Source organism: Aricia agestis, chromosome 16 (genome assembly GCF_905147365.1).
Source record: "Aricia agestis chromosome 16, ilAriAges1.1, whole genome shotgun sequence".
In the NCBI taxonomy this organism is placed as follows: domain Eukaryota; kingdom Metazoa; phylum Arthropoda; class Insecta; order Lepidoptera; family Lycaenidae; genus Aricia; species Aricia agestis.
Window position 1 is genome coordinate 6,013,820 of NC_056421.1, and position 25,372 is coordinate 6,039,191.

At 37.7% G+C, this 25,372-nt stretch overlaps 1 protein-coding gene and 1 long non-coding RNA gene across 7 annotated transcripts in view; one reads left to right on the plus strand and one right to left on the minus strand.

Moving 5' to 3' along the window:
- LOC121734917 (apoptosis-stimulating of p53 protein 2-like) overlaps window positions 1-25,372 on the plus strand; it is a 353,717-nt gene that overhangs the window by 321,059 nt on the left and 7,286 nt on the right. For all 6 annotated transcript variants that reach the window (XM_042125559.1, XM_042125560.1, XM_042125557.1 and 3 more), the window contains one exon: window positions 24,154-24,335. In XM_042125559.1, the coding sequence (XP_041981493.1) occupies window positions 24,154-24,335 (182 nt within the window). The remainder of the gene's footprint in view (window positions 1-24,153; window positions 24,336-25,372) is intronic.
- LOC121734921 lies at window positions 971-22,094 on the minus strand. Its single transcript, XR_006036801.1, has 3 exons — window positions 22,082-22,094; window positions 8,593-8,597; window positions 971-1,021 (listed from the first exon to the last, which is right to left on the minus strand). It is a non-coding gene; the product is annotated as an uncharacterized LOC121734921 (long non-coding RNA).

The window sequence follows — 25,372 nt, forward strand, 5'->3', positions numbered from 1 at the left end:
ATTATTTATTCAACAAATGCACTTATCAATATAAAAAGTAGCCAGTAGCTGATTCACAGACCTACTAAATATGCATAAAAATTTGGTAAAAATCAGTAAAGCCCTTTCAGAGGAGTACGGTAACTAACATTGTGACACGAGAATTTTATTTATATATAAAATTCTCGTGTCTAATCTTAGAAGATTAGGTAAACTATATTTTTTAGCAGTGAGCGAAGTGACGTCAATGAACTGTAGCTAAGAACTTTTAAATACATTTTACAGAACTTTAAATCTACTTAGGCAATAATACTTTTGGGTAGGTATGTGTCCCTTATAATGTAGAGTTTGATGTAAAAGTAGCATTGCTAATTATTACTTTAAATTCTATGTTTCATAAGAAATGCACCAATGTCATTAGTTTGCGGAAAAAGAAGAATCTTTCAGTGCTGCTACTTTCACACTTTTACTCTAAACAAAGGTCACATACACCTTAAAGTATTACCTTAGGTTCTACCCTGTCTATCTATTAATGATGAGTTATAGACATTTCCAATTCTGAGGAAAACGTTATGAGAAAATATGTCTAGGGCATTGCGAAAGGCAAATACACTGCCAAAGGCGTAGTACCAATATGAGGCTCTACCTTAGAGAATAGGTAACCACATACTTTTACTTAATGCGATTCTAAAGTAGAGAAGATGAAAACCAGCTCAATGCTAATCATCCTCATAGTTTGCTGTTTGCAGCTGTTATGATCGAAATAATCGAATCCAGAAGTCTGTAAAATTGACCTGATTAATTTTAAACCTGTAGTTGTGTTGTTGCATTAACAATCTACATAAAATTTTGCATTCGTAGGTACTATGTCATTAAAATGATTTCCATAAGCTAATCAATTAAGTGATCAATTTCAGAATAATTGTAGCATGATCTGCAGTTAAAAAAAAATGTGTCAAAGTGATGAAATGTTTAACTGCTATTTTTCCACACTGATACTGGCTATTCCTCAAGGGAGGCCATTTTAAAAGAAGAAGAAGAACTTCTATTTTTCACCCTGTATTACAAACCCAAATAATTCGACTTCAAAACTGAATCTCTCGAAAGATTTATCATACTTTATCTATTCCCTGCATCAACATCACAAGCCCGCACCGTCAGCCGTGATTAATATTCCTAATATCTTATGATAATGCGCGCCTGCGATCAAACGTTGCTCACAAAAATCAGGTGTCAAACTTGTGAAGACATTTTCATAATTTGCTCCCCGTTACAATATTAGATTTGCGGTACCGCCTCGCTAAGATTAATGTATAAATTCATATTTATCTTGGTTATAAAGTAATAAATGTTCTTGAATATAGTAGCTTCTACGAAATTGAGAAAATCGTTTGAAGTTTATAAATTACTATGACGGCCGCAGCTGTGTTGTGCCAAAATTCGTTATCACGCTGAAAAATCGTAAACTTTTTTCGAGTTAAAAACTATCCGATATCCTTTCCGGAACTCAAAGTAAGCAAATTACTTACGACTAAATTGAAGAGGCAGACAAATGGATACGGAGGGCTAGTTTAGGTTTATTTTCGTTACGGATTTTTTTTTGATTAAATAAGGGGGCAAACGAGCAAACGGGTCACCTGATGGAAAGCAAGTTCGGTCGCCCATGGACACTCGCAGCATCATAAGAGTTGCAGGTGCGTTGCCGCCCTTTTAAGAGGGAATAGGGTAATAGGGGAGGGTAGGGATGGGAAGGGAAGGGAATAGGGGAGGATAGGGAAGGGAATTGGGCCTCCGGTAAACTCACTCACTCGGCGAAACGCAGCGCAAGCGCTGTTTCACGCCGGTTTTCTGTGAGAACGTGGTATTTCTCCGGTCGAACCAGCCCATTCGTGCCGAAGCATGGCTCTCCCACGTATATAATAATTTCTTGATTTGGGTGCCTTTATTTCGCTCGAAGACCGTGATAAAGGCAATGCAATAGCTTAAAAGCGTAATAAGATGATATTAGTAACTTCTTAATGTCATTTAGTAAATAACTAGTTATAACAATGACCATTAAATACCTGGCGACCTATAATAAGGTGTGACCGCAAACCGCGCGTGTCTGTCGGCGCACGCGCACACGCGCCAACTGGGTTGCGGCCATTCGGTCAGATTGGAGATCTTAGAACGGGTAAAAGCTTAGACATGGCATAGAATTATAAGAGTTTGGCTCCTTACAGAAGAACGGCACTTGTCGATGGCACGCGTCGACGGCAGCCGTCGACAGTTGACGGCTGGCCGTCGGCATTGTGCCGTTCGTCTGTAAGCGCTCTTTATAGCTTTGACGTGTTCCGATCAAAACTATTAGTATCGGTAATATTTCTTTGAGTATTATTTTATAGGCATTGTACTCATACTTGTAATAATTATACGTAATATTAATGAGAACAAAATTTAGAGTCCACGCTTAGGCTTAATGTGTGAGTGTCATTCTCTGTCATATGGCTTTTAATAGAAACATGGATTAAAGTTATGACTTGTCATGGACAACTATGTATCCACATTATGTGTAGTAACTATAACCCATATTATGGTATGTCTGTCTTTCTGTTACCTCTTCACGCCCGAATCTCTGAACCGATTTTGCTGAAATTGTGTATGGATATAATTTGAGTCTCGGGAAAGGACACAGATTACTTTTTATCCCGGAAAAATGTACAGTTCCGTCGTGATAAACGAATTTTGTCGCAACGTAGTAGCGGTCATCTTGTATGGTATTTGTAATATACTAAATGGACGCTGTTAAGCATTCGTGTATTAACCCACACAAAAATTACGTATTGAGTTATGAATGCAGTTATGTTCTGTAGATGATTTAGAACAAGACTGCATTCAAAATTTAACAACAAAAAAAATTGTGGCTTAGGACACTAATGCTTACAGCGACCATTAATAATATTATAATATTACATATACTATATAGTCCGCGCAATCCACGAAGACGCGCCCCACTACTCCTCCTAATCGTTTATAGTATATTATGTGTGCAAGCTTTCGCCAATGTTTGAGTGTTATCGGTACACACTAATTACCTATGAGTGCACGCGCACACTACAATAAATATACCAAATAAGATTTAAGAAAAAGCATCACGGTCAAAAGGAAAAATGCTCACCCAAAAAGTGGTGGGGCGCGTCTTCGTGGATTGCACGGACTATACACATAGGTACATACGTCGGATTGCACGACTCACGACAAATCATTAACTATTACGTCTGTATACATATTATTGTGTACGGTTTGTCTATGTCAGTGGTATAAAGTCTATGGTAAAGAACGCACGTTCTCGGTGCGTTTACGACTACATCTGGGCTGAGAGCTAAGTGAATGATCTTGTGAGAATACGTGAGGTAAGGTAGGGATTATTACGGTATGACGAGGAGACAAAAAACTTAAAGATAGAAAACTTTTTTATTGCTAAAAATTACATGAAAACGAATATTGCAGACTGCAGTATTAAAAAAAAGAGAAAAAGATTTACCAAATCGGTACGAAAGCATAACGTGCTACGACATAAGTATCTCCGAGCAAAAGTTTCTCGAAAATTCCTGTCCATTGATAGATAGCTGTAGAACTAGATTTAACTTTTGAAACCTTTTTGTTTGTAGAGTTTATTAAATCAACTAACCTTAAAACGAGTATACGTACAAGTAAGCTTCATACCTATATTTTTGGACGTTGAACTATAATAATATTATCATAATTATAATTCTTCAACTGTGCAAATTTCATACTCAATCCTCCAATCTCTACATACATAATTATATTCTTTAGAGTAGATTATAAATACTCTACATCGTGCGATCAAATTGGAATAATTCATGATTTTTGTTCTAATATTTATCGTCCCTCACTGCACATTGTAAATAATATTTTTAAGGCAGTAAGTAGTGAAAATTGTTAGAGAAATATAACAAAGAAAGAAGAGCTCTCCTCGAATAGCCCTCGGATATATTTATTGGTTCATTTGCTGCATTCTCCGTTCTTATTATTTCTAGAGTATTCTATAAAAGGATCTATTTTATTTACAGTGCAATCGGACGATATTAAACCAACAAAAATATGAAATGCACTTTAATCCAAAACATACTCATTATAGCTATGGGTTAAGCCAAACGAGCGTAATTTGTGAGTCATGAGTCGCAGAATTTCTGCCGCGTAAATATCTTTTCATACAAATCATGACTCACAAAATTACGCTCATGCTAATCAAACAGGACTTTTGTATGAAACTGAATGCAGCAGAATTTCAGCCAGCCGAAACTCTGCGACTCACGACTCAGAAATTACGCTCATTTGGCTTCACCCTATATCCCACGGGCACACTGTATATTTCGGGATAAAAAGTAGCCTATGTATTAATTTATTTATTTATTTTCGTATATTGGGGTCTCCAAACAGTCTTACATGAATATTAATAAAGTATGCAATTATAATATTTACTAAATGTAGAACCAACAGCGGTGACCACAGATGAATAATTTAGTATAGGAAAAAAAAGAGATTAAGGAAGTAGAGAGTAAATTATATATATAATTAATATAAGGGTTAATATTTTAGAGTCTAAAATATAAGGTACCATCACAATTAAAATCTATATAAAGTAGTTTTTGCGCAAAGTATTATGCTCACGACAGTCTTAGTCGTTGAAGATAATAAAATAACTAACAAAATATTGAGTTTTAACTACCTACTTGAAGTATTTAGCTAACGACCTAAGCTGGTCTTGGCTCAAGTCGTAAGCTAACTGTACTCCCAGATCCACAACTAACAGTCTTGGCCACTTCTATAGTCATTGATAGAAGATTTAAGCTTTACCAGTACCTATAGCCTAAGCTGATGGTCTTGGCTCAAGTCGTAAACTAACTCTACTCCCAGTTCTACAACTAACATTCTTTGCTATTTGTAGTGCTTGATAAGATTTAAGCTTTAACAGCATAGTGGCCCCCGTAAGGGCTAATGGCGCCTGTGTGCAAAAAATCGGCCAAGTGCGAGTCGGACTCGCGCACGAAGGGTTCCGTACCGTTGTAGAGAAAATTAGCGGAACCCTTGCGCGAGTCCGACTCGCGCTTGGCCGATTTTTTTATATATTGTTTGTCTAAATAGCTAATATTCTATAGATTATAAAACATTATTGCACTCTTCTGTAATGGGCCGGGAAGTGAATTGTTGGAGCTAGCCTAAAAATACTGCCGAAGGGTGGCGCGGGCGTGCAGCGCCATACTGCACTTTGGCCAAAAATGGCTAAAAAGTGGAAATTAGCAAAAAATTTCGATTTTGATGTGGGGAAATGTATTTTTTTATTTTAAAAAATTTTTGGGCCCCTCTTTTTGGCGCCCCTAAAGGATGGCGCCCGTGTGCATTGCAAACATTGCACATATGGTAGCGGGGGCCCTGTCATGTTTGTCATTGGCTAAATATTTAATAGGCCTATTAAACTAAACTGTATAGTTACTGTACTACGTCACAGGCCTAATTTTATACCTCGTTCGCTGCCAATGATAATCTGACAGGCTGGTGCAGTCGGCATTGCGGTGTCTAATTTGACTGACCTTCCGACGCGGGTGACATAAACAAACATACATATTTTGTGTTATTGTGGTGGTTTTGTGGAGTTCAAGTTATACTGGTTTGTATAGATCATTTTTTTAAGGATGTCAAAACTGAGAGTCGAGTTGTATTCAGTTAAATTGGTATAGGTTAATTGCAATCATTTAAATGTATCTTTTTACAACAAAAATCGTTCGCTAAAGGTGCTCTGTCAATGACATTTGATACTAGTAAGTACTTTTAACTAAAGTTTACTTATATTCATTAAAGATACAATTTTTATACTTATGAAAAATAGGTAGGTACCTAATTAATAATAAGTTTCATCAATGAATAAAAATAATCCGCCAAGTGCGAGTTGGACTCGCGTACGAAGGGTTCCGTACCGTTATAGGGCAAAATAGTCCAAATATTGTGTTCTTTGTATGGGAGCCTCTCCTAAATATTTATTGTAAGTACTTATTCATTTATTTTTTGTTAATTATTAAAGTACACATTTAAGTAATATTATTAAGGATTTTGTGAAAATTTAAAGTGCCTATTTGTTACCATTATTGATATCCCCCCTTAAATATTAATGTTGTTTTGTTTTGAGTATTTGTTTTTATAGCGTCAAATATACAATCTGTGAAAATTTCAGAGGTCTAATTACAGCGGATCTTGAGATACAGCCTGGAGACAGACAGACAGACGGACAGACATCGAAGTCTCAGTAAGGGTCCCTTTTTTTTAGGGTTCCGTAGTCACCAAGGAACCCTTATAGTTTCGGTCTATCCGTCCGTCTGTCTGTCTATCTGTCTGTCCGCGGTTTTGCTCTGAGACTATAAGACCTACAAAGCTGTAATTTGGCATGAATGCACATATTAATGATGCTCACAAAATGGTACATGAAATCTTAAAAAATATATTTTTTCATGGTATCTTCCCTACACATCAAGAGGGGATGAAATGTTTTTTTCGCGTCCACCCCATCGTGTGGGGTGTCGTTGGATAGGTTTTTTAAAAATATTATAAGTATTTGTAGATAATTTTCCGATTAAGGGATCCGTTTGTGAAATATTAAGTTTTAAAGTGGAAAAAATCGTTAGAGTCCAGTGCCCCCCCCCCCCCCCCCTTCTACCAGTTAAACGGTTGCTTCTGGAAATGTGAAAAAATTCACGGGAGTAGGAAATATGAGCTGAATTTAAAAGGAAAACTATCACAGCTAAGAAGACTTCATAAGTTATTGAGTAATAGTCGATCAACTAAAAAAATGTATTCGGCAAAGTATAAAGGAACTTTTCGTTCAAATTCCTTTGAAAGTGATTGAAATGATAAATGTACATTCATTGATCATACAACAATTAAAAAAAAACTAGCCGTACTACGGAACCCTATATTGCGCGTGGCCCGACATGCACTTGGCCGGTTTTTAATTAATTTAAAATTTTATTTAGCTTTAACGAACAAGTTTGGCCTGCACTCAATTTTATACATGTTTTCAAATGTATACGTTTCTAATTTTTTTCGGATGTGACAACACTCACTCAAAAATCGTGACTGATGGTTGCATGAAGCAAAAATCAAGATATCCAGATTTTCGTCAATCAATTTCATGCAACCATCAGTCACTGCATTACAGGCATCCATTACGCGGTAGGTTTTGCTGCCAGTTTTACCACAGTCATGACTGTAATTGTTGAATTACCTACCGTGTAATGCAGTGACTGATGGTTGCAAATTGATTGACGAAAATCTGGATATCTTGATTTTTGCTTCATGCAACCATCAGTCACGAATTTTGAGTGAGTGTTGTCACATCTGGAAAATAGGTAAAAAATTAGAAACGTATACCTTTGAAAATGTTGGCTTTGACTGATATAAAACTGAAGAGAACTGAGTGACCGTCTAATACCATTCGTCAGTCCATCAGTGACCATCACTCAAACATAATTCATGATTGACGGAATTGACTGTTGCTTGCATGATCGTATAATGGTTGCCACACGGTAGGTTATTCAACAATCACAGTCATGACTGTGGTAAAGCTGACAGCAAAACCTACCGTGTAATGTTTGCCTAAGAGCATTTCGAAGCATTTTCGAAAAGGGTTTGACAGTTCGTGGCAGATGAAAGGCTATAGAATCGCCGATAAAACTGTATGGAATTGACAAGCGTTCGTTAATAACGTTGACGGTCTACTCGTCCTTTGTCAATTAAATTGACATAAGACGAGTAGACGAAGTAGATAGAAATTGATTCAATTTCTTATTCCATACATTTTGATCGGCGATTCTCTAAAGAAAGCCATAAAGAAAAGACCTTGGCTTACCTCACCAGTCACCCCTCAGCTCACAGTCCACCAGCTATTATGCTTGGACCGTTTTCAAATTCCAAAAATTGTAAAACAGCTAATCTCAGGAACTATAACTGCTAAGCTCACCAGTAACCCCTCAACTCATACGTCTTCACAGTCCACCAGCTATTACCATGGTTGGACTGTTTTCAAAAATTGTTAAACAGCTTATAGCTACTGGCTTATCTCAGAAGCTCTATCTGACTCACATTTATATATTATCTATGGACAACTTTGGTAATTTTTCCGCAGTCTATATAACGCCTTGTCAGTCAAGCGATAGCGCGATTTAGCGCACTCTTAACGCCATCTCTCTCAATAATCTGGAACTAATAAAATGTTATATTTTTTTTAACTTATAGTAAACAGTTGGTACCTACTACTAATATATAATATTCTGCGGTTATAGTCTGTCAAAAAAGTGAAGAAATTAAAAAGTGACAACATCGTAGTGTCATCCCTTTCAAAACAATCTAAGAAAAAACCGGCCAAGTGCGTGTCGGGCCACGCGCAATATAGGGTTCCGTAGGATAATTTTTGTATGGTCAATGAATGTACATTTATAACGTATTTTACACTACTAACAACATCATCTCAGTTACGTTCAAAGGAATTTGAACGAAAAGTTCCTTTATACTTCGCCGAATACATTTTTTTAGTTGATCGACATTAACTCAAAAACTTACGAAGTCTTGTTAGCCGTGATAGTTTTCCATTTAAATTCAGCATATTACCTACTCCCGTGAATTTTTTCACATTTCCAGAAGCAACCGTTTAGCTGGTAGAAGGACACTGGACTCTAACGATTTTTCTACTTTAAAACTTAATATTTCCCAAACGGATCCCTAAATCGGAAAATGATCTATGAATACTCATAATATTTTTTAAAAACCTAGCCAACGACACCCGACTCGATGGAGTGGACGCGAAAAAAAAATCATCCCCGCTTGATGTATATGGAAGGTGGTAAGTACCATAAAAATAAATATTTTTAAGATTTCATGTACCATTTTATCGCCATCATTATTATGTGCATTCATTCCAAATTACAGCTTTGTAGGTCCTATGCTATAGTCTCTGAGCAAAACCGCGGACAGACAAACGGACAGACGGATAGACGGACGGACAGACGGATAGACGGACGGACAGCGGACGGTCAGAGCGAAACTATAAGGGACTACGGAACCCGAGTTTACCGACCTTACGAGTATGTTATGTTAATTATCAAAGAAAATAAAGTACGTCTAGTGAAATTACCTATATGTAGAGCATTAAGAACTTTTCGCATGAAAAATTATGCAAACTAGAGATCGCCCAATGGTCGAAATTCGACCTTAGTTTCAACGACATTAGGACTACCTATATTTTGTAAAAAAAATATTGACTTTATCATATTTTTTCAACTCTTGTCTTTGGGACTCAGCTGATCCCAGACTGGCTGTGTAAGCATTGTCTAATAGCATCTAAGATTCATTAAAAAAAACTATAATCCATTTTCAATTTGTCACCTTGTTGTCAACAGACTTCATTCATAAATAAAAGAGTACATTCGTATGTATAGGCTTGTCACTCAAAAATCTGTCATTTTTCCTTGTGTGTGTGTTGTAGTGTGTTTAATGTTTTATTTGTTAAAAAAATGTATGATAAAAGCATAATTTCAAAATAATATTAGCTCGATGCACTCCTTCACCATATAAACTATAACTGTGCAAAATTTCATTCACCTACGTTTCCCCATTTTTCGTCAAAAGGGATACAAAGTTTTTGGCTCACGCATTAATATATAGATTTCCTTTAAGATTTAATTTCCATTTGTAGTTTTTATTTGTAATCATATCACACTAGTCATACTTCTTACTAATAAGGGTTCCGTACTCAAAGGGTAAAAACGGGACCCTATTACTGAGACTTCGATGTTTGTCCGTCTGTCTGTCTGTCTCCAGGCTGTATCTCAAGAACGGCTATAGCTAGCCTTCTGAAATATTCACAGAATGTGTATTTCTGTTGCTGGTATAACAACAAATACTAAAAACAAAATTAAGGGGGGCTCCAATACAACAAACGTGATTTTTTTCTCTTTTTTGCTCGTAATCAATAATAACAACAGGTACCTACGCACTTGAAATTTTCACAAACTCCTTAATTATATGTGTACTTTAATGATTAATAATAATATTAAAATAAAATAAAAAATTAAGGGGGGCTCCCATACAAAAACTACAATTTTTTCCTATTTTTTCTCTATAACGGTACGGAACCATTCGTGCGCGAGTCCGGCTCGCACTTGGCCGATTATATTATAAATGCGACAGTTTGTATTTGTATGTTTGTTAAGCCGTTGTAAACGGCTGAAGTGATTATGATGACAATATTATGTTTTATGGAGTTATCCTGGATGAACACATAGGCAACATTTTACTGAGGAGAAAACATTTGATTATTTTACATTAACTTTATTTTTACTTTTAAACAGCGGGTAGCACCGCGGGGCACAGCTGGTTTATTCATAAAATTATTATGTTATAATAAAATCATGCTGCCAACAACTTTGTTTGGTGACCTCTGTCATGGTTCAGTTGCTGGCGCGTTGGTAGCGCAAGCCGGGGGTCGCGGGTTCGAATCCCGCTGACGGAACAAAAAGTGTTCCTGGGTCTTGGGTGTACATATTAGATATATGTATGACTAGCTGTTGCCCGCGACTTCGTCCGCGTGGACTTTAGTTTATAGCGCGCGGTGTCAACAAAATTTGTGTCAAATTTAAAAACTTTTTAAAACCCTGGTAAGTGGTACCCCTCTTAGGGCCGCGCTACACCGGAATGGCAGCGCTGAAAGTGCTCGCCTCGCCGCTGCCATTCCGGTGTAGCGCGGCCCTTAATTAATCAAAATACCCACAAACAGCTGTGCAGTGTGCACATAATCTATACTAATATTATAAATGCGAAAGTATCTCTGTCTGTCTGTCTGTCTGTCAGTCTCGCTTTCACGCCAAACGCCAAAAGTATCTCTGTCTGTCTGTCTGTCTGTCAGTCTCGCTTTCACGCCAAACGCCAAAACTACCGAACCGATTGTAATGAAATTTTGTATACAGATAGTCTAAAGCCTGAGAAAGGACATAGGCTACTTTTTTACTGGAAAAAAGGGTTGTAAGGGGGTGAAAATGCGTAAATTTGTTCAAATTAAGTTAGTTCCAACAATTCATAATAGATGGCGCCGTGCGTCTTCTACATCGCGCTGACGCTTGCTCAAAAGTCTTTCTATAAGACGTGGTATCATCTTTCATTTAAGTTTCGATTTTTTTCGATTGTTATATCTATTCTACGGTATTAAATAACTCAGTACTTTATCTGTGCCGTGACGTAACCTTAAATCTATCAATGATAAATAGTTTATGGGTAAAGTTGTGTAATTGGAGGGCTAAATAAGCTTTAGGCATAGAATATAAAGTTTAATATAAAAAAATGAAATACTTATTGTGTGCACACTGCACAGCTGTATTGATTTAAGGGGTACCAGGGTTTTTTATAAAAGCTTTTGACACCAATTTTGTTGACATCGCGCGCTATAAACTGAAGTCCACGCGGACGAAGTCGCGGGCAACAGCTAGTAACTAATAAGTATGATTAGTTGTTACAATGAAGTAAAAAATAAAACGCCATCTGTTGAATCGTATTAGAACTAAAATGTTCATTGCATCGATATATTTCTGGATTTTTTATAATATTATACATAAAATATATTTAAGATTTTTGAAATTTTATTTTAATACACATCCAAGACCCAGGAACATTGAAAACTTTTTGTTCCGCCTGCGGGACTCGAACCCAGGACCCCCGGGATGAGCGCTGGCCACGCGCAATGCGAATTCATTTTCATCGATATTTTCATGGAAATAAGATATTTTCCCACATCAAAATGTAGCCTATATCCTTTCTCAGACTCTAGAATAACTGTGTACAAAATTTCATTGCAATCGGTTCAGTAGTTTTGGCGTGAAAGCGAGACAGACAGACAGACAGACAGAGATACTTTCGCATTTATAATATTAGTATGGATATAATAAAAATCTTAAATATATGTATAATACGAGGGCTGCTATTTATGTATCCGGAATTAAAAAAAGAAACAAACATATATCATTTAATATGGTTTTATTGCTTTTCAAAATATTCGCCGCGATGATCGACACACTTTTGCATACGCTGGAACCAATTTTCATAGCACTTTTTCCATTCTGATTGAGGTATCTCCAAAACGTGCATTTTGAACGCATCAACAGCCTCTTCGCGGCTCGAAAAACGTTGACCACGTAATTTGTTCTTCGCGTATGGAAATAAAAAGAAATCGTTAGGTGCCAAATCAGGGCTGTACGGCGGATGACCAGTCAATTCGATCTTTTGACCCTCCAAAAACTGAGTTGTTTCAGCTGAGGTGTGACAGCTAGCATTGTCGTGATGTAATATGATTCTGCGTTGTCGGTTGTCCTTTCTTATTTCTTCAAAGACTTCTGGTAAACAAATGGTCGTATACCATTCAGAATTAACCGTTTTACGATTCTCTAATGGCACTGTAGCCACATGTCCATTAATTCCAAAAAAACAGGCGACCATTTGCTTCAAAGTACTTTTTGCACGAGTAACTTTTGTTGGTTTCGGCTCATCTTGGAACACCCACACCGTTGACTGTTGTTTAGTTTCGGGGTCATATGCATAGATCCAAGATTCATCACCTGTGTAGATATTATAAACGGCTTTTGACGTACCACGGTTGTATTTTTTTATCATTTTTTTGCACCAATCGACACGAGCCCGTTTTTGATCGATTGTCAAGTTGTGCGGAATCCAACGCGAACATATTTTTTTTACAGCCAAATGTTCGTGTAATATCTTATGTATGCTCGTCATACTTATGCCTAAGGACGCCTCTATCTCGCGATATGTAACATGACGATCACGCATTATTAGTTCCCGCACAGCATCTATATTTTGTGGGACAACAGCTGTTTTTGGGCGACCTTCTTTATTTTCATCCGTGAGCATAGACCGCCCACGATTAAACTCACTGTACCAGTGATAAACAGTGGTTTTTGATGATGCTTCATCTCCAAAAGTTGCGGTCAGTTGAATAAAGCACTGTTGTTGATTTAGCCCACGCCGAAAATCGTAGTAAATCATTGCACGAAAATGTTCACGCGTTAAATCCATGGCAAATGAAGACACGCAATTTTCAAAATGACGCCACAATGGAAAAATAATTGACAGTCACATGAAACAAAATGTATTCTTCAACCAAAGAGTTATATTTTCAAATGTTGTAATTACTTTTTAAATATTGTTCTTGTAAGTGGCCAGTTCCGGATACATAAATAGCAGCCCTCGTATAAAAGTATTAAATATATTTCCGTTGTCTTTTTTTATGAAATAAGGGGGCAAACGAGCAAACGGGTCACCTGATGGAAAGCAACTTCCGTCGCCCATGGACACTCGCAGCATCAGAAGAGCTGCAGGTGCGTTGCCGGCCTTTTAAGAGGGAATAGGGTAATAGGGGAGGGTAGGGATGGGAAGGGAAGGGAATAGGGGAGGATAGGGAAGGGATTAGGGTAGGGGATTGGGCCTCCGGTAAACTCACTCACTCGGCGAAACACAGCGCAAGTGCTGTTTCACGCCGGTTTTCTGTGAGAACGTGGTATTTCTCCGGTCGAGCCGGCCCATTCGTGCCGAAGCAAGGCTCTCCCACGTATAGTCTGGTACCTGTAACACAAGTCCTTCAGGTACTTAGCACGGGGCCAGACTGACGTGGTGTGAAGCGTCCATAGACATTATTATTATTATTATTATTGTTTATGTGGAATTCGATGTATCGCGTTGAAACTGTGTATTTTGCCATTATAAAAACTTTTCTATGTCCATTTTCTTTCGCGAACAAATCAAACAAAATGGATCCCTTCCAAATCTTACAAGTCAATGTATCGACGAAAGATCTCCCTTGACTGGTTTCTTGGCTACCACTAGTTGACATTTCAAGGCCATATAAGGGTCAGTTCACACCAAGATAAGACGAGCCGAAACGATATATTGTATGACAAGCCTAACGCAAAATTGTACTATGTGCTTGTCGTTTAGGTCTGAGAATATATTATGCATAACTACTTGCAACTTACAAGTATGGCTGGGCCAGAGCTATTGCAGATTACTTTTAAATTAAGGGACAAACGAGCAAACTGTTCACCTGATGGAAATCAACTACTGTCGCCCATATTTAATAGACACAAGAAGTGTTGCAGGTGCGTTGCCGGCCTCTAATCTTTAGCGAAATAATAGTCTAAAAGTCCTCACAATCCTAAACGGTTTAACATGGGACCAATCTAAATCAATGTCCGAATATGTACCCACATCACAATAAGGTTACGACTCACGATAATATTATTGTTATTATCTAATTCAATAAAGCAGATGGATGTAATAATAATAACCGTATAAAGCCCTTTTCCTTTCCGACCGGAAATAGATTCGTAGGTTTCGTCCAAAGGCGGATTCAGCCGGATTTAACCAGTTTTGGCCGGATTTGATCGCATCTTAACGGAGTTATGAACATTTGCATACTGGAAAATAGTTGAGTACTAGATTATATTATTATAACTTCCGTCGTCCAAGAGAGTCTATAATATTATATTATACTGATTTAATTTTTTAAATTCCGTCGACCAACTTCATAAACGCGACCTTAAAGTGCCTAGTTTTAGGAATCTTTGCAAAAATGTTTGGATAGGATAGCCGATAGGCTCTGTCCCCATCAGACACGGCGCGGCGCCGGCACCGTGTTACGGCACGACGCCGCCACCGTGATACGGTACGGCGCCGCACCGTGTCACGGTGCCGCGTACGGTGCGTCCCTATTCAGTCGATATTTGCGCTCGAACGAGAGTGCTTGTCTGGATAATGGATATGGATCGCGATTAAATATTTTTTGAAGTCGGTTAAAAAGAAACCGAGGAAATTTTATCTATTATTTATTATAGATAAAATTTCCTCGGTATACATGACAATATTTGCATTACGCGACTTTAATATGAATTTTCATATTATGCCTCGCTTAAGTTTGGACACAAATTTTGTTCGGAAGTTTCACCAGAATAGAGGCGCGCGGTACACCGTACACGGCACCGTGTCACGGTGCGGCGCCGTACCGTATCACGGTGGCGGCGTCGTGCCGTAACACGGTGGCGGCGCCGTGCCGTGTCTGATGGGGACGCAGCCTTAGAGGATTGAAAAACTCTAACATAACTTAAACTAAAACACAACATTAAACTAATAATCAAACAAATTAAGAGACGACTTACACTGATTATATAAATTCGGTACAGCATAAACGTATTTTTTTACTAAATACAGTGTTGCGAATATTTCGCAGAATGCTACAAAAGCATCTCCGACTTTTTACTCTCGTAGAAAAAATACAAGATCCAAGAAATCAGCGGAAATCGATCTTGGCTTTTATTGTCGTATCCTGTGGAAATGTGCTAATGACGGTCTAAGTAGCGAGGTAAAGTACAGTTCTCATGGGACACTTAATTTGACGTCAACTCAGATTTAGCGCTTGGTAAAAATATATTCGATCATTACAATTTTTGCGCCACCCACAGGCCACAGGCAAAAGTACTTGAGTTGAAATAAATACCTACTTTGTTTTACAGTAAATTATTCTATAGTTTGATAATAATATTTTTTTAAAATGAAATAAGGGGGCAAACGGGTCACCTGATGGAAAGCAACTTCCGTCGCCCATGGACACTCGCAGCATCAGAAGAGCTACAGGTGCGTTGCCGGCATTTTAAGAGGGAATAGGGTAATAGGTGAGGGTAGGGAAGGGTATAGGTGAGGGTATGGAAGGAAATAGGTGAGGGTAGGGAAGGGAATAGGTGAGGGTATGGAAGGAAATAGGAGAGGGTAGGGAAGGGAAAAGGGTAGGGGATTGGGCCTCCGGTAAACTCACTCACTCGGCGAAACACAGTGCAAGCGCTATTTCACGCCGGTTTTCTGTGAGTCCGTGGTGTTTCTCCGGTCGAGCCGGCCCATTCGTGCCGAAGCATGGCTCTCCCACGTCAAAATTTGGCGCTTTTAATATTTCATGAATATTATTGTTTCAGCAGTTTTTGCGTTACGAAGAAAGTGAAGTAACAGAGATACATTTTCGCATTTATAAAAAAATTAAAAAAAATCTGATTCTTTTATCGACAAAATGAAGTCTACCCGGCAATTCAGCTATATTATAAAAAGCATTAATAAGTTCCTAAAATACAGAAAAGAAAAGACTTTTCTTCATTTTGTATATTTTTCTTTATGAGGCGAGTCTGTAACCTGTATAGTATATGAGGGTAATATTGTTCGGTTCGGGTGGATTTAATTTGCTCGAATTCGTCGTTGTCGAAATTTACGATGCCAATCTGAGGAGTTCGATGCAATTTCTCTGGGAAATTCTGGAAAGGGTACCCGCATTCTATGGATAATTTCGGTCTTATTTATTACGCTGTGATTAAAACACCTTTTTTCTGGTTTATTGTATATATTATATCTTGACTGTGTTTTATAGAAATCATACATAACGGCAAATACATTTGAAATACATAACCCTCTAGGCGTATTGGGGTAAAAATAAGCTGCGAATAAGAAATACAATAGTAACTAAGTCACAAAATGGTCCACGCAAAACTAGGTGCGCATTTCGTGGAATCTTCGTACTTTAAGTTTAAGTTGTCAGACCATGTTTGACAACTCAAACTTAAAGTACGAAATATGAATACGTACGTATCTTTCCTAGTTTTTTTTTAATTTTTATGAGGGTAACTTAGTGCTTAGTCAACATGATCAAATATCATTTCTGAAATCTCATTTCGCTCTCCAAAGTAGCGAATACATGTTGACTAAACACCGTTCGTCTCGAGTGATATTTGAGCGATTATTGTAGGCGAGTTATTATTCTATACTATAATATTTCGACGGCCTAAGCTAATTACTTTTGACATGAATGGACTAATTTGACATAGTGCGATATGAATAGGCGCGCCGCTGATGTCACAACCAGATATTGGACGCCCAATACAATTTGATTACCATCGGACTGACACTGAAATTCAGCAATAAGTAAATGAAATGGAATCTCTTTCCTGTATAATATAAAAGTCGGTGAATTTTCAATGACAATGACCATAGATAATACAGATATATATATAGACAATGACAATGGCGTGGACAATCTTTGGATCGATGAAGGCATCTTTAGGTTTTGTCGAATACTTTTGATTTAAAAAGTATTTCCATAGGTCTCAGAACATTTCTATGTTTTAAAATATGTTAAATCATTAAAAAAAAATAAGTACTGGCCACCCAAAATAAATATAATATCATCCATGTTTATTCAAATTTTTCTCACTTTAACTAAAAACCTAAGGCACAGTAGTCGACAATCCAGACAATTCATACTAATATTATTTATGCGAAAGTACGTCTGTTTGTTGCCGCCTCACGCCCAAATCGCTGAATCGATTTTGCTGATGGAGTTACTTTGAGTCTCTTTAAGGTGACGCCGCGTTAAAGTAAAAAAATCGTTTTGGATAATATGTTTTACATTGCCTGTTTTCTATGAGAGGCCGGGCCGGCCGGCCATAGAAAACAAGAAATGGAACAGCAAGAAATAGAAAGGAGCTATGGACAAATTAAAGTGTATACTTGAACCAATCTATGTACAAATTTTGGAAGCTTAAATCACTCTCCTCTGTTGGCAAAATTAGAATCCCTTTTTTTACAGAGGTCTTTTTGTCTGATTATTCTGTGTTATAAAAGTTGAACAATCGTGTTATGCTATGGGTAATTCAAAGACAAAGACATGATGATTACTGCCAATGAACTTTAATTTCTTAGTTTTTAGTCATTCCTGAGAAAAATCGATATCGCTACAGTCAAATTATCAAGTCGTCGCCTTAAAGCAAATAACATTTTTTTTTTAATGAAATAAGGGGGTAAACGAGCAAACGGGTCACCTGATGGAAAGCAACTTCCGTTGCCCATGGACACTCGCAGCATCAGAAGAGCTGCAGGTGCGTTGCCGGCCTTTTAGAGGCAATAGGGTAATAGGTAGGGATGGGAAGGGAAGGGGATAGGGGAGGGTAGGAAAGGGAATAGGGTAGGGGATTGGGCCTCCGGTAAACTCACTCACTCGGCGAAACGCAGCGCAAGCGTTGTTTCACGCCGTTTTTCTGTGAGAACGTGGTATTTCTCCGGTCGAGCCGGCCCATTCGTGCCGAATCATGGCTCTCCCACCGTCACGTATGAGTGTCTTCATTCTGGAAAAAAATACGGTTCCCGCGCGATATACTAATTTCGTTATCTAGTAGCCTCATAAGTATGCGGTCATTCACAATGTTTTCTCGGTTTTATACTGAAACAACATTGTCATAGTAGCAGAGGGTATGAGGAACATTCCGAGTAACGTAAACAGAAACCCCCATATTATTATCCTGTACCAATATTGCTTACTAGCTATAAGTGGGCAGTTTTAAATTTATGGTAATATAACATAATATTATATTTTCTTACGCAACCAGAGATCCAGATAACGATAACTTAGCTTTAATTTAATGAAAATTTTGAGGTAAACTCTTACGGTCTTACCACAAAAGATTTAAACGTCTATTGAACAGTTGTTTTGAGACCATTATGTACTGATTTTTTTTCTAATCAACTGTTCAACAGATGTTTAAATGTTTTGTATTTAGGGGCTGTTTCACCACTTACTGATAAGTGCCGGATAGGCTATCCACAACTTATCTCACAGATAATGTATGGAGTATCTGTTAGATAAGTTGTGGATAGCCTATCCGGCACTATCAGTAAGTGGTGAAACAGGCCCTTAACCTTTGTTTTGTGTTTAAACGAGTACCCGTGGTTTGCTATTTGATGGTATAATGATAATAATATTATAATCATAGAAGATAGAATTGTCCTTGGTTATCTTTTTAAAAAAGTAAAACGGGACCCTATTACTGAGAATTCGATGTCAGTCTGTCCGTCTGTCTCCAGGCTGTAAGTATCTCAAGAACCGCTAGAACAAGAATAGCTAGAGTTCTGAAATTTTCACAGATTGTGTATTTCAGTTGCCGCTATAACAAATACTAAAAACAAAATAATGTTATTATTTAAGGGGGGCTCCCATACAAACTAACTTCGTAAGATTTAACGTAATGAACTGACAACTCTTATATTAGGAAGTAGTTAAATAGCAAACAAGACTTCAATCAATTGGGATTCCATCCCGCACTTAGTGCGATATTCGCCAACACGTCTTCCTGCCCCAGGGGATCTTACGCAATCTTGGACAAAGCCATTGTTTTATCTTAAAAGACGAGGTTTATCTGTATCTTATTGTATTGGAAAGATAACGGATGTGATTGCTTTTTACTGTGTTATTATCGTGATTTTCTTATTGGTATCAAATTATTTTTAACTGATGACTACTTTGACGAGTTTCTTTGATTGACAAGTATATTTATAATAGAAGCTTACATACGCCTCCGTGGTCTAGTGGTATAGAGCGCGGCTCTTGACTCGGAGGTCGTGGGTTCGATTGCCGCGTTGGAAACATGTTATTTCCAAGTTTGGTTAGGACGATGCAGGCTGATCACCTGATTGTCTGACAAGTAAGATGATCCATGCGTCGGATGGGCATGTAAAAAGTCGGTCCTGCGCCTGATCTCTCGCCGGTCGTGTCGGTCTTCCGTCACACTGGGCTATGAGAGTAAAGAAATAGATTGCTCTTGTGTACTGTGCATACACTTGGGCACTATAAAATTACTGCTAATTTCAATGAAACCGGCCACCGCCGTCACCGAAACCGATGTGGGAGCTATTATATGACTACTTTCATAGCCAATATTGGCTTTGTAAAAACGTGCTCACAGGCCACAGCGTTTGTACTTTGTGCTATTTGGGATATATTTCAGCTTATCTAAAGCGCTACTAAATAAAGAAGCTCCTCTCAAAAAACTAAGCACATAAATAAAAATATAAATGAAAATTAATTTTAAATAAAAAAAATATATTTTTTAATTTTAAATTAAATTAAAAATAACAAGAGAACGGCTGAACCGATTTGGGTAATTTTAGTCTTGAAATATTCGTGGAAGATCAGGGAAGGTTTATTTTAGGAGGTAAGAGATACGAAGTTCATTTCATATCTCTAGTAACCATTTAACCAATAAAAGCATTGTGTTCACACATTTTAATTTTTTCTTTATTCTTGATTCAATAAGTCAACGATGAGATATCGCAAGATCAGTTTAAACAGTATCAAATTTTATACGTTCGTTTGTACCAAAATATTATCTCATTTATTAAATAGGCACAGCAGAGTTTGCAGGGGCCAATCCAATCCTATTACTATAGCAGTAAGGTACATAATACCGGGTTTTTTGGCGATTGTATCTGGAAACGAAAGCAACAAGTAGTTTATTGCTGTCATTAGAGCGAATTGGTTCCGCGCATTGATTAAAAATATTCCGGAATGGCCTACAATTTCATCTGAAATACAGGATACGATTTGGATAATCATCATCACTGACTACTCCACAGTTATGGCAAGTAGAAGATTCCAGTCATTGGATGCTTAATTAAAACGTGTTTAACAGCTACTGGATGCCCGATGGCCACAAACGCACGTTTTTCGTATTCGATTTCCGAATTCGTTCTTCGTGTGCGGAATTCCAAAACGCTATTTTGGAATTCCGAAGTCCGAACACGCAATTCGCAAACGTTCGTTTTTTCACCAGCGAACGCGAGAACGGGAAAACGGAAAACGTATGTATGCGGCCAGCCTGATAGTGCTGTTCCAGTGCTGGAGTCAATTAACACTAACTGACGTATTTACTTTCCGATTCCGATCGTCCAATCCATTAACGATATTGGACCGATGATAACGATATCTTTCTGTCGGATCAGGCGATGATAAAAATATTTCGAACTAGATGACGCCCGCAACTCCGTTGCGCCAAAACTCGTTTATCGCGTGGAAACCGTACATTTTCCGGAATAAAAAGTATTCTATGTCCTTTCCCGGGACTCAAAGTATCTCCATGCCAAATTTCAGCAAAATCGGTCCAGCGGTTTGGGCGTGAAGAGGTAACAGACAGACAGACACACTTTCGCATTTATAATATTAGTAAGTATGGATACGCAACTTAATTTTGCTTATTTATTCAACGTTACGTTACCTAATCAAAAGTGCTAGTTAGGTACCTGTCACCTGAGTAAATAGATAAAATCCATTCAGAAACCTTAGAAATCGGGCATTAGGCAAATGAACTAAGTAGTAAATATATTATACATATATTTTGGCATAAATATAGTATTCTATGTACATCACAAAATCAGTACGCCGTATTCAATTTGATCATACTCGAAAGGTACTCGTAGAGAAATCCACTGACTTGGAAATACCCACTCGGACGGAATGGAGGAAAAGTATTAGTGGTCAGATAAAAAATAATAGGCCCGTGTGATTTCATAAGTGCCTTTCAATGTATAAGAATGTTCGCGAATATTTTATTACGCATAAATATATTACCGTATTTCTTTTGTATTTTCGTTGAATCTTTTATTCGCACGCGTTCAGTAGTCAACCAAGTTTTGTTGATTACAGAACCCTATAACGGAACCCTCACGAACTGATTTTTTATATATTGATAGAATATCAGTCATATAATTTAAGAGTAACATTGTCCTACAAATAGAACAGTCCATATTTTAGGACCATCAATTCAAAGTATGAAATCCTTTCTATCTATTAGCTACCACTTACGAGATTTTTCGCAAATAAAAATGTTGTTCGTCTTATCAAAATGAAGCTACTCACAAAAAATTAGCTTGATAGTATTAAAAAAAATGTACTATAAGGTTAAAGCTATTAGACGTCGCGTCGTTATAAATTCCAATTACGAGAATAGCCATCGTTCAATTTATTAGTCGTAAAATATGATACCTAATATCATTAGGCTGATGGCATAATTAAGTTATACATACTTACAAGAAAAGTAATTAGCTACTTTTAGGAGTTTTATTAACATTAGGTATGTTAATAACTTATTAAAACCTAACCTGAAAAGTCTAACTACTGAATAATTTTCTATACAGATAAAATTCAAAGCAATGATGAACTGCGGAAATAATACAGGTGTTGGTACAACAGAAGTTGAAAATAGAACACTAGAGGTGAGAATTGTCAGATCTGACATTGACAACTTAATATTTGAAAATGGACAGTTCGATTTTCAACTGTATCTTCATTGGGTACCTACTTACCTACTATCCATTAATTAATTTCAATTGTCAACATGAAATATTTTAAGCAACGCGCAAATTCAAGCGCTTAGTGATAGGTACCCCGTGGGCCCGTACAGAGCCCGTACCGGCTGTACCGGTATGAGTATAGTCTGTTCTTATGTCAATGGGTATGAGCGATTATCTATTATTATAAGTACTTAAGTAATACATACTCGTATTATCTATTGATACACTTGTTCATATTTTCAAACTAGAGATTTTCCATCTCATGTAGAAAAGTAAACTTCACTTAAGTACAAGAAATAGGCACATGGATGGCGCAGAACTAAAATGTAAAACGATTTAATTTAAATCGTTTCAAATATAGCGTATCTTTGTTTTAAAGAAAATTAGCAAATTAATCTGTCCCTAAAGCTAAAGTAAATACAATTTCGCTTCCATTACAAATTAACGAATATCTAAATTGATATTGTGGAATAATTGAAACAGGATGGCCAACATTCTAATACTGTGAAGTAATTCTGTGCCCTTGGCGACTGTTACCGGAGACTTTTTCAATTTGTTTGCCCTTCCCGCCGGGAAAGCCAAAAGAATCTCTAATTCTTATTTCACGCAACGGGTTTTCTAATCTTAACCTTGATAGGATTTTACTTCAAAAAATCAAAATTATCTAAATTTATTTTACTTAAATTGTGAGTACTTACATAGAAAGGTAACTGAAAATACTACAACTTGAGATATATCAGCGTGAAATTGTAATATAACTAGACAGATTGTAAAATGTTGATGTCACTTGTCAGATTGTAAAATGAAACGCACCTCGTGCGTGATTAGTGGAAATGATTAATGAACCCAGACTTATAAACTGCATTCTAGAGCTCATATCGGAATATCGCAGCTGAAGGAGAAACGCAAAGTCCTACTTCCATGAGTTCCATTGCGGCGTTATTATCGCAGCAGTGTGTAACTACATGCATGACCATCCTAAAACAAAATGTACTGAAAACAGATATCGCAATAACTACCATAACTACCACAGTACAAATAACTACCATAGTAAAAGGAGGGGAAGTAAGTTATCTTCATACAAAGGCACCGCGCGCGGCTTGTATGTGTGCGCCATAGTATCAATGCGTCGCCACGTACGGCACACAACAAAATCTCGGCCAGTTTTAGAGGCTGGTACCGCCGAGATTTTGTTGTGTGCCGACTGCCGTTATACGTGGCGACGACGACGACAATTTTATAAATCCATGTAGGTAATTCTAAAACTGTCAGTGAAAAACTCGATTTATATTACGAAGATTAGGCAAAACAAAAAACTATTATTATTTGCAAAGTGTCGTCAACTAAATAATATTATGTACCTAGATATGTATGTACCTTCTCATTGTACAAAGGATGTGGACCGACTAACTCCAAATTTTGTTCCACACCAATAATCCGTAGGTAGTTAATATTCTGCGATAGGTGCTTGCATAGCTCGATCTAACTTCGATCCGACAATTTAACTTGGTCCAGCTGCTGAATAAGCAAGTCGATTTGCTTACTGTCCGACCAAATGGCTTATAGACCGATCCCAATAACTTACCCAGACACATATAAAATGTTATTTGGTGAAAGAAAATATCAGAAGAGCGAAGGTGATAAATCATTTTCCATTTTCTGCCAAAACGTACTATATGAAGTTATTTATTATGTTTGCGTCTCCTTTTTTGCTACATTTATTCATGGATTATAGATGTGTCAATGATATTAACATTCCCACAAATCTTTTAAAATTTACACCAGCATATCGGGGTCCTGCTATATTATATTTTGTAACTACCCTCTACCCTCTTCAAAGACGAAGTTTCTTATTAAATAGTAGAAATTATAGTGTATTACTGTCAATTAAGCTATTTCTTTCTTCTTTTCCAGTATCGGAATAAGCTGAATGAGCAGCAAAACGGCCGTCTATCAGCTCAGCGAGCCGCGTTGGGCGCGCGACAGGAGGAGATGCGCAGCATAGATCGCCGCGTCTCCGAGCTACAAGCGAGGCTGCTGCGGAAGCGAGCGCTCAACAGACAGCTGGCTGCGGCCCATCGACAGCCTCAACAGAGGTAGATATAGATAAGATATAGACAAGTGAACAATTACGAGCCTTTTCCTGTCATGCGTATTATAGCACGCGCGCAGATCTGGGGCCTTACCACGAAACCGTTTTGAGACTCAATAAATCGTACGAGAATGCCGCGTCTTACCCTAACAAACAAGAAATTACGTTGTTAGAACAGGACGCGGCTTTCTCATCCGATAGTTTGAATCTCAAAACCCGCCCGCATTCTATTATCTCATGGTTTTTTTCTGTTATTAACACGCGCGCGGCCAGGAGCATGTAGTCACTCGCATGCGGACCAGATCCGCGCGCGAGTGGTGATACGTATGCCAGGAAAACGGCCCTTATTCATTGCGGGCAACACTGATGTCTACTCTGGTCAAGCAACTTCGGTGTCGACTTCCTCTCACGCCTTTATCTGCAGGCTTAGCATGGCCACCAAAGAAAGGTAGACAAAGTGATGAATTAACAAAGGAAACCTGTCAGTTAATCCGCAAAAACTGTCAGCGCTTATATTCTTTCGCATTTCTACTGTGGCCGTGCTAAGCCTGCTGGCAGGAGTATCAGTCTCTTCAAAATACAAGACTCAAAGTCACACAATTTCAGCTACTGATGCTGATGTTGGCAGAGTAATTTGGGCAGCTTCAAATTCGCAATTATGAGAAAAGTTCGCGTATATGTAAGGCAACTCAAATGCATAGCGCAGGCAACAAGTTCAAACTAAATTATGCTCAGCGAAGCAGTAAAATTTCGCAATATTCAACTGTAACATAATATTAACATCTTTAACGCTAATATAATATTAGAACAAGCAGCTTAATATAAGCTCGACGCCGCTTCTGACTGCTTAATATATTTGGTTCAATTTTCGAGCGGTATATTTAGGTTACGCGAATTAATTACAACTTGAGCTATTATTCACGAGTTTAGTTAGAGTTAAGAAATATTTAACATAGTGTATTTACGGTAGGTGGATTTGTAGTATCATTTAAAAATTAGAGAATGGGGTCATTCTTTCGGGGTATGCGCGCGCTGATATCA